We start from the raw sequence: 10,488 nt of genomic DNA on the forward strand, positions 1-10,488 counted from the left end.
CAGCACCTTCTCCACACACTGCACAAATCTTTTCTGCGTTTCGGTTGCATTTTTACCTTTCTTGAAATAATAAAGCATAATATGCCAAAAATGTTGTTTTTCTTCCATCTTCAATATTAAAATGGCTATACAAAAATTCACCAATTTTGATGTTTTTAAATGCACGCTGATATGACAGCTGTCACACACAATCTAACAAAACTGTTTCGAATGACGTTAAAGACAACTAAGAGCTACTAGAGCCATCTTACGGAAAAAAACAAATGAACCTTTTGGCCAACCCAATACACGTGCAAGACTTTACTGTGAGATAATAATTTGCTTCAGAACATAAGTCACTTGGCTATTCTGTTACCTATAAATCCACAAACAATGGTATTTGGAAGTCCCTCTGGTAACACACTAAGGGTAAAACACCAGTCTAGGCCATTCGGAGACGGAATAGAAATTTACTTTAGAAAGAATCTCTGGCTAAAACCAGATCTTATGCAAAAGAGAATGCTTCTGTTTCAAAGTACACTTTTAATCTAACATTTTACAATAACACCTTTTTGAAAAGGAAGGTAAGCGCTGCCAAACGTGACAAATGCGCAGAAATAATATAGATGGTTAATGCTTTCCAATGAACTCCAGCAAGGGAAAAATGACCTATGAACCAACAATAACACAGGCTATAAAGTAAACCTCTAAAAATAATGACTTACAATCACATGTTCTTACTCTATGGGGGAAAAACCTAAACCCACAGAAGTAAAGGGATGGGAGACATTTGCTAAGTGCTTCTCTCGTGCCAGGAAACAGGTGTGTTGCACGTACTCATGTAATCCTCAGGAAGGACTGCATGATGTAGGCTCATCATCAACATTGTACAGGTGAGTAAAGGTAAGCTCCAAAAGCTTAAGTGACCTACTCAACCCATACAGTAAGTGTGAGAGTTGGGGCTCAGACTCCAAAGCCCAACCTGCAGTAGTGACTGAGCTCCTACATCCTACTGAAAAGACCAGGACGTGGAGAAGCCTCTCAGGGCAGTTCCACTTTCCTCGACTTTTTTGATTTGTCCTGGGCGCTAAAACAGATGCAACCATCTATGTGGTGTTCCCAAGCAGCTTTCACCAGTAGCTCTGATGGTCACCTGGTATCTCTACCAATCACCACGAAGGCATCTTGGTGCAGATTCACAGCTGCTTTCTCGCCAATGTCCACCAACACTCTCGGCAAATCTTGTTCCTCAGCGTTGGCCAAACAGGTAGCATGCTCCTCCCAGGACGGTGCCAACATTTCACCCAAAGGATCAACCAATTTTACACCATTGTCTTCCTTGAAAGAAAAACAAATAATAAGTCATCTGTGCAGTTGTGAGGGTGACGTGAGGAAGTAAACCCAAGCTGCTTTTCCCCCAACAAAAGACAGTGTTGGCCGGGCAGTTTCCCTGGTGACCACTACTGAAGGCCAGGCACTGGGCCAGGTGTTGTACATATATCACCTCAGTAAATCCTCACAACACATGTCATCCATCTAACTAATAATCCGATGGTTACTCCAATCTCACTTTGAGAAAACTGAGATTCAGAGCAAGTACTCTGCTTATGTTCATACAGCTAGTGTCAGTTCTGATATTAAAACATCAAGTCCATCTGACTCTTAAAACCAACAGCCACTGTGCCACACTAGCTGTTTTAAAAGGCTGTCATCTGAGCATTCGCCATCAATTAACTGATGAGGCACAACTGTAGCAGACCCAGGACACCTGGAGATCCTTCTCACTATGGCTGGACTCAAAGAACACACTGGCCAGCATGTCAACCAGTGGGTGGTACAGAAGCTGAAAACTGACGCCTAATTCTGGTCTGCTCAAATTTCTGGAAAGAAAAAAAGTGTAGTTCAGAGTGAATGTCAAAGGAAGGAAACAGCTCAGAATTGTTTTAAGCAGTGCTTCTGAAATTAACAATAAATGTGGGGTTCTGTCTACAAATCATTAAGCAATTAAGGTGATTTAGCCATTCAGACACTTACACCTTCAGAGTGATCCACATTTAGAAGCTGAATAAGCAACATCCTCTTGTTTTGGGGTGGGAAGGGAGGAGGTTACAATCCTTCACTAACCCAGAGCTTTAACTTGCTGCTGATTTAGCTACAAAGGCAAAAGTCTCATGTCCTAGCAACCAAACAGAAGCATATTATTTAAGCCACATATCAGTTATAGGCCAGTACAGAATATGATGGTTAAATTGTCTCAAAAGGAATACTTTAGAAACTTAATTGTCATAAACACTAGACCCATCAGGCCTCATCAGTATTCTGCCCAGGGCTCACCTTTGGATCCCTGGAGCCACGTGTTTGGCTGTTCACTCAGAACGGGAAACTATTCCCTAGCTAGAGAAAAGCTGTGTGAAAACTTTCAAATCGTGCTAAGTCTTTTCAAATGTTTGCCCTCTCCCCTCCCCCAGCTTGCCTCCAATCTCTTTAATCTCTGCTAAATTAACAGAGGCAGCACTTTTCATTACTGATGCTGTCTCAATACAACTAACTTGGAAGGACATTCTGTCACTTCTCAATATGGACACACTCCAAAAAATGACCATCTCCTTTCACTCTCTCCACACCCTTTAAAGAGTCATGAGCTAAATGAACACTTGTTAAGAAAAGAGTTGTTTTAAAAGTAAAGGCATATAGCAATGAGAAGGCACATTCCTAGAATTAGAATTTGTACTTTGGGTCAAAGTGCTCAGAAACTAAGGTTTGGTCTTGCAAATAAACATCTGCTTTATCGGAGCACTAAATGCATTACCTCAGGATTGTGTGATGCTGTTACCATGACTCCTATAGTAGATTTGGTCTGTTTTGACCTCAGGACAGCTAATAATCCCATTCGAAACATGACATGATCAAGGTGTTCTGCTTTCGTTCGAAATCCAGCAGTCCCATATTGAAGAGTGAGTCCATCAGGCTTGGCATGTAATGCTGACTGCTTTGTAACAGCATCTAAATCCATGTCTACAAAATTAAGGAGTATTTTTCAGGCATAAGAAATCTTTCAAGGACCATCTGGTTCAAAAACTGCCATCCCAAACTAATAGATCTGCCTCATTCTGAACCTCCCCCCAAATCCTATGTTTGAGAGCGGAAAAAAATGGTAGAATAAGTCCCGGAGGTTAGCATTAACTGTACTGTTCACTTCAGGACAGACATGAGACTGTCCCCAACAATTCCTGGACCCAAGGCAAACTTAAAATGGTCCATTCCCAACTAAAATGAAGATTCTACACCTAGATTCAGAGACTCCTACAAGGGACCGTATCGTTTTACAAATGGGAACACTTAATTCTGGGTATCAGTTAAACAACCTAAATTTTACATGGGAAGCTGCTGACAGACTGAGGCCGAAGGTCACATTCTCCAGTGGACTGGGGCTGCATATACAAAATATCTGGGAAATCTGTGCAGTTCTTCTGCTATTCCTCCCAGGCTACAGAGACCTATTCCCAAAGGAAAAGCAAAGGGCAAAAGCCTCCTCTCCAAGACTGCCCAGACCTCCCAATACACCTTGCAGTGGATTTTTGTATTTTCGTAAGGGAGGCTCAGGACACCCTTCTACATTAAGCTCGGAAACTAGCAACGTCTTCCTTTTACCTTTCATTTAAAAAATCAAGCATCAGCCCTTAGCCCGCTAGTACTTCCTTCTCTGGGATACTCTAACTTTAAGTGGAACTTGGGGCTTCCAACTCTTGTTTTCTTTACTGTCCTTCACTGCGTCAATGAACAAAAGTTAAATGTTTCCTTTTGTCCAGTTGGAAAAAGCTGGCATTCAGGACGCTAATTTAGATTGGCCTAGAGCGATCAAATCTAGTTCACATGCATGAAGACGTTGTATTAAAAAGTGACCAGTCGTCAATGCATCTTGGTTATTTCTAAGGGCGTAAACGAGCTGTTACGTCCAAAAGTCTTAAAAAAAAAAAAAAAGAGTCAAAAAAATAAAGAGTCAAGGTAAAATGTTTCCACCCTTTCATGCGTTCTAGGTCCTAAAACTACTTTCAACGAGCATGTGAGGGGCTTTTATTGAAAGTATTCTCAAGTCCAAACTGTCCACTATAAAAAAGCTAAGAAAGGCCCCTTTCCCCCCAGTCTTTGGCACCTGGTTAGTTCCCCTCTCCTCCCAGCCCCCGAATCGCCCCACGTTTCCTGGCACCCAGCCCTGAGGTCCCCACCTAGGTGATGGACGAGACCCCTTTCCCAGCTGGAGACCCTCGGGCCCGCGCCTCCAGCCCGCTCCCGAGCCGCAGTGGCGAGTAGGTGTGTCCCGCGCGGCCCGCGAGTCAGTCCGCTAGCCGGCCCGCTAGCCTGGCGGTCGGCCGAACCCCTGCGGACCGGAAGGTCTCCTTCTCGCCGCCAAGCCTCGGGACCCCGCTCACCTCTGCCGGGAGACACCCCCCTCTCACCTCTACAGCGCGGACCACCTCCCTCGCGGCGGCAGGGGGAACCACACTAGACAAGAACCAGACCAGAAAAGTCGTCATCCGCAAACGTGGCCCTCCGTGGCTTCCGGCCCGTTGTCCCGCCCCTTAGCCAATCACAGCGCGGGAAGAGTCCGCGGGCCAGGCCCCGCCTCCTTGCCGGTTACGCGCTGCTCGCGCCTGCGAAACTGAGGATCCGCGTTGCGAGAGGGCTTGGGGCTGTTTCCTTTGAATGACTGGGAAGGGTGAGGCCCCGCGGTGGCCCGGGGGTTGGGGCCGAGGGTCGCGGGCCCTCAGAGCACTGCGACCGGCAGATACGCAGCCCCTGACTCCAAATTTGGGTCTCAGAGGGCGGCAGGGCCCGCGTTCCTGGGAAGCCGGGCTTCCAAGTGGTCCTGGATGGGGGGTACCAGCCCCGATATGAGGCCTGTAACCAGGTGGTCCCGGCCCCAGTGAGTGCCACCCGGCTTCTCGCATCCCACTCTCGATTTTCGAGGTTCATCTCCCAAACGTCTGATTCTGTGGCGCCTTCTCGTGCCCCACCCCCTTCCCCATCCTACCGCCCCAGCTCGCACAAAACGTCATTTTATTTATTTACCTGTAAGACCCCCTCACTAAGCCTGGGCCCCTCGGGGCAGAGGCCAGGTGAATCCAAATCGCCCGGACTCACAGGATGCCGCCCGGGGCCAGGGTGGCTCCCGAGAAAGGCGGAAAGGCCCACCCGGGAGGAGTTCGTGGCGCTGGGGCTGAGGGGCGGCAACTGGCGTGGAGCGCGGCGGGGCCCCGGAGACCTGGGAGCCGGGGGAGGCGGAGCTCCGCCCCGCCGGCACTGCGGGCTTCCCTCGCCGCAGCGGCCAGCTCCGCCCAAGCCCGACACCTGGGTGGGATTCGGAGGCTGGGCCCCTCGCCTTTCCCAGAATTCAGGCTTGCAGAGCGTCTGCAGGTGGTGGTTGCCCAACCACCTGCAACTGCATAATTCGGAACACTTGTTGAGAGTCCGGATTCCCTGATCCAGATCGGAAGCGGGGGCTGGGGATAAAGGGACTGGGAATCTGAATTTCAACGACGTATCTTGGAGGATGTCGCGTATACTAGATTTGGGGGCCAGGAGATAAAGCAGAAGAGTGTAAGTGTCCCGGTTTGTGCCCCTAGCTCTCGACGCGTAATAGCGCTCCTGCAAAGCTGCTTCCACGGAAAGGGAGCTGCTGGAAATTCCTCTGGACACCGCCGACGTTAACAAATCCAGTGTCCCTGGGCCCTTCCGGTTTTCCTGACAGGTTGATTTCAAGTCAGCATGTCCGCTTCAATGAACGAATGCCTTCAACTTCAGCTGCTGGAGATGGAAATGCTGTTTTCTATGTTTCCTAACCAAGGAGAAGTAAAACTTGAAGATGTCAATGCCCTGACGAATATAAAGAGATATTTGGAAGGCACAAGGGAGGCACTGCCACCAAAAATCGAATTTGTGATTACACTCCAGATCGAGGAGCCCAAGGTAGGTGCCCTGAGTGGTTTTAATTGTTTCCAGGTGCCCAGTTTATATTGGAAACACTTGGAACCTGAGCTTCCTGTCCAGGAAGTAAATAGAGAATATTCCAGATGCATATATGGGATATTCCAGCAAAATATGGGATGACCTGTAAGTTGTTTTCAATAAAGATCTTGAATTTTACATACATATGCACACCTTTTATACCAATATGCCTAGTGTTTTTTTTAATAAATATGCCTAGTGTTTTTATTAAACACATCTTGCAGTCTTCTACTGCCATTTTTATTCTATTCACTCATCCATTTTTACCAATGTTGCTATTGTAGTATGGACTATCTTGTACATATGTTACGATCTTCACAAACCTAAATATTGTCTTTAGCAAAACTGGCTTTTAAGGAGTGAATGTTTCTTTGATGGCACCATGACACTGAAAGCAAATACAGATAGAAAATCTAAATTCTGAAAATGAATTTACCTTCACCTTCTGATCCATTATCTCCAGCAACTTTAGCAGAGCCCAAGTAACAAGTGGACCAGGCATTTGAGAACCGCTGTGCTAGCTACTTCCTAGTCAGCCTCTGGGCGTCATTCCCTTAGAGGAATTCCCTGGCTCCCCAGACTGGATGCAATCCCTCTGGTTCCACCTTTCAGTGGATCCCTGTACTTTTCTATGGCAATGCTTCTCACCTTTGCAATGAAATACTTGCTGTGTATAATTATTTGTTTAACGTCTGTCTCCTTCACTGGGCTCTCGGCTTCTGTCCATGAAGGGCAGAACTAGTGTCTAGCTTCTTCACTTCTTTATTTCAGTATAGGGTACCTGACACATGGTAGGTGTCGGATGAATATGGGAATGAATGAATGCATACATGGAAGGAATTTACGTATGTAAAATTGTGTTTGTAAAATTGTGCAGTGTCTGGCACATAGCTGACACGTAATAGTAGCAGTAACTATGACATTTATCAGCATCGTGCAGTGGCCATGAATAAACTAGCTTATGTGAGTTTACGGTACTTAAATCTATTTGATTTTCATTTTAAGGTGAAAATTGACTTGCAAGTAACCATGCCTCACAGCTACCCCTACGCAGCACTGCAGCTATTTGGACGGTCATCCGAACTTGACAGACAACAGCAGCTCCTTCTCAACAAAGGTCTCACTTCTTACATAGGGACTTTTGATCCAGGTGAGCTGTGTGTGTGTGCAGCCATCCAGTGGTTGCAGGACAACAGTGCCTCCTACTTCCTGAACAGGAAGCTCGTGTATGAACCATCTGCACAAGCAAAGCCAGTGAAGAACACATTCCTCCGAATGTGGATCTACAGTCACCATATATATCAGCAGGACCTACGAAAAAAGATTTTGGATATCGGGAAAAGGTTAGATGTGACAGGATTTTGCATGACGGGAAAGCCGGGGATAATCTGTGTGGAAGGCTTCAAAGAGCACTGTGAGGAATTCTGGCACACAATTAGGTATCCTAACTGGAAACACATTTCCTGTAAGCATGCCGAGAGTATCGAAACCGAAGGAAATGGGGAGGACCTGCGCCTTTTCCATTCTTTTGAAGAATTACTTCTTGAGGCCCATGGTGACTATGGCTTAAGGAATGACTATCACATGAATCTGGGCCAGTTCTTAGAATTTCTCAAAAAACACAAAAGTGAGCATGTTTTCCAGATATTATTTGGTATCGAAAGCAAAAGTTCTGACTCCTAGGAAGCTATTAAGAGACCTATGCTTGTAATCTCGCTAAGTTAGTATTTCTGTTAGTAAGACCAAAATAAAAGGACCAGTGGCTGTTAAGCATCATCTGTGGGGAATCCAGCTCCAGCATTTTTCCCTGGAAATGAAACACAGAAGGCTTTTAACTTTATAACAGTGCAATTGTGATGTTACCTCTATGTTCTTGTGTTAACTGAAAGCTATTTAATGGTAAATTAATAAAAACCTGTCTGTCAGTTAAACCAGTGAAGCTAATTTGATTAAAAAGGAGTCCAAAGCCCAGTTTAATGGCAGTAGTCAAATTGCAGCTCCGAACTCATAAATATGAATAACACTTCTCCTTTTTGTGTTGCTAGCATGCAGGTGACACCCCACACTTTTCTAAGTCAAGTTTAAAATCAGAACAAAGAGAGAGCATGTGTTTACCACGTTTCTCACTTTAACTTAAACTCCCTGTTTGGGGTTTTTTCTTTTCATAAAGCCAAATCTTGACTGTAATGGTGGTGACACCACGCCGTGTTGTTACATCAGTTGATTGACAATACTAAGGATCATGTACCAATATTCTTAGTTGGGTTCTTCTCCACAGAACAAGATGTGGTTTCTTGTCCACGCAGCCCCACCAGTAGTGCGCATGGGTCTTCGTCCCTGTGCCAGTTTGCATCGCTCTGTGGGGCAAGGAGTTTGGGAGAGGACCACTGTGATGTCCCTGTACCATCACCTTCCTAGAGAACAAAAGTCAGGCTCTACATTTTGCTGATGTCACTGCCATCTCTTCTGAAACTTTCAAGCTCCACAAGCTTCACCTGCCTGCTTCAAAATGAGAGTTTAATGATAATAGCTCCTATTTAAGTAGCTCTTGCCAAACCTTTTTATTACAAAGCATCTACCCCTCTCCAGGAATTTCTGGAAGTCTCACCTGCAGTAAGGGAGGACATAAGGTCGTGAGCTGCCTCTCTGCAGCTTTCTCTGGTTTCCCACTCTCTCTTTGGCTACTACTGCCCTCTCCCGGGGAGCACCCCACCGACGTCCTGGTCCCCTCAGAACACCAAAGCTGGGTGCTGAAATTTAGCCACATGGAGGGGTTGCTTCACTCCCCATCTCATGATGACGTTAGATGCCAAAATTCCTGTGTGTGCTGGTGGCATTTACAGAATCTTTGATGAAACCGTCCATTCCGGTGTCTGGTTTTAGTCTGTGTCTAGGATGCAGACACATGTCCGGGCAGGGCCAGGACGTGACAAACAGCAGACCCTGCACTAAGCTGACTCTCCTAACCGTGAGGCCTGGGAACGGGGTCCACTCTGTCCTTCCCTGCGCTCTTCTTAGCTCATCAGAATGAGTCTCCTGTCACGGCGCAACTCAGACCCTCAAACCAAGGCTCTTGTCCTGGGCCTGCCTTGCCCGCTTATCCACCTTGCCTAGTCACGTTTTAATCCTGGCTTTGCATGTGCCTGGGGCTCAAGCTGGGGCCTCACTTTCCCTAAATACAAAGGGAAGAAATAGGGCTGACATTGCCAAAGACTCATTTCTCAATCTTTGCCAGGACTGAAAACAACATAGTATAGAGTTCAATTTCCCATATAATCTCCCCAAGGCCATAAGAAGTATAATTAGCATTCTCAAGTTTTCAGGCCCTAAACAGATGTAACCCCGTTAACTTTTTTCCCTTTGAACTGAGACAGGAATAGATGCCATCCACCTAATATGTGCCTAAGCCACTCAGAGAGGGTTTTCTATGATTAAATGAGCAAAAGTAGCCACAGAGAGAGAAGTTTAAAGAACATGGAACAAAAATTATTTACATAATTCAAGTGAAGGGAATAAATTCTGGTTTATGAATGCTCTACTGCTTCTGGAGCTCTTTCTGATGATAATTTTTCAGAACCTACTTTGACAGGTCCAATAGGAGCATGCGCCGATGCTTTTTCCTATCAGAAGCACTGATAATAGAAATGTAGGCTTCATAGAAAAAATATATATACACGTAATGATAATTCAAAGCTCGGCTTGTATGTATAGTAGATACACTTCTGGTGTTGTCTGCCTAGCCTGATAGGAGCAGGCACCTTCCCTACCTTCCCCAAACACACACACACACACACACACACACACACACACACACACACACACACACACACACACACACACACACACACACACACACACACACACACACACACACACACACACACACACACACACACTTACTCTGGTGAAATGCCCCTTCTCTGGGAGAGGGGGGAGGTGGTCTTGAGCTCTTGCTGCTTGAATCCCTAATGCCACCCTCCTTTCTGGCCTACGGAATGCTCAGTTGGCCAAAACCTCCTTTGAGCTACCTAACATCTGCCCCCTTTTTTCCTTCAAAGTCAGAATCAGTCTCTATTGCTTGTAATTCAAGAACCCTGATGATGTATACATTATATATTTAAATGGTTATTTGGAAACGATGCTCATTATAAATGCTTGTGTCTTTTTTTTTTTAACTTAATTAAATCAGTATTTCTTCAAATATGTTCTCTGCTTTTCATTCCTTGTTGGTCTATTATGCTAGGCTAAGGGCTGAGGATACTCGCATAATGGATTGAAGAGTGGGCTGGATGAGCTGATGCACCATAACATAAGGACTTCAAAAACATCCCTATACGAAATCAGAAATATGTTGCCTGTGAGTTTCTATGTATGTCTGCTTACATGCCATCCTTCTGAGAACTTGAGAAGGCTTGGAGGGAGCCTATCTGAGATCTTCACAGAACCCTCTTGAACAGGACAATTTTCTTTCACTTGCTTTTACCTCAAGCAGCCCAGTAGTAA

The 10,488-nt window shown here is 45.6% G+C and overlaps 2 protein-coding genes across 3 annotated transcripts in view; one reads left to right on the forward strand and one right to left on the reverse strand.

Annotated features, from left to right (window-relative positions):
* The window catches only part of PGM3 (phosphoglucomutase 3), a 26,215-nt gene extending 21,036 nt beyond the window's left edge, over nt 1–5,179 (reverse strand). The window contains exons 1-3 of one of the 2 annotated variants that reach the window (XM_082668614.1): nt 5,050–5,179; nt 2,789–2,994; nt 1,133–1,317 (exon numbers count right to left, since the gene is read on the reverse strand). In XM_082668614.1, coding sequence (XP_082524740.1) covers nt 1,133–1,317; nt 2,789–2,992 — 389 coding nt within the window. In that variant the 5' untranslated portion in view covers nt 2,993–2,994; nt 5,050–5,179. Of the gene's footprint in view, nt 1–1,132; nt 1,318–2,788; nt 2,995–4,436; nt 4,542–5,049 lie in introns of those variants that run through there. The other variant, XM_082668613.1, reaches the window with a different exon arrangement.
* RWDD2A (RWD domain containing 2A) lies at nt 4,620–7,761 on the forward strand. The gene is made up of 3 exons (XM_082668615.1): nt 4,620–4,696; nt 5,729–5,946; nt 6,991–7,761. Exons 2-3 carry the CDS (start codon nt 5,746–5,748, stop codon nt 7,666–7,668), a joined length of 879 nt encoding a protein of 292 aa, XP_082524741.1. The 5' UTR covers nt 4,620–4,696; nt 5,729–5,745; the 3' UTR covers nt 7,669–7,761.
* Nucleotides 7,762–10,488: the final 2,727 nt, after the last annotated feature.

The sequence above is a fragment of the Grampus griseus genome (assembly GCF_964374135.1).
Source record: "Grampus griseus genome assembly, chromosome: 13".
NCBI lineage: Eukaryota > Metazoa > Chordata > Mammalia > Artiodactyla > Delphinidae > Grampus > Grampus griseus.

Excerpts from the sequence above, each read along its gene's own strand:
- RWDD2A (XM_082668615.1), top strand. The coding sequence starts at position 5,746 with ATGTCCGCTTCAATGAACGAATGCCTTCAACTTCAGCTGCTGGAGATG. Across the intron at positions 5,947-6,990 it reads TCCAGATCGAGGAGCCCAAG|GTGAAAATTGACTTGCAAGT; the intron begins GTAGGTGCCCTG and ends TTTCATTTTAAG.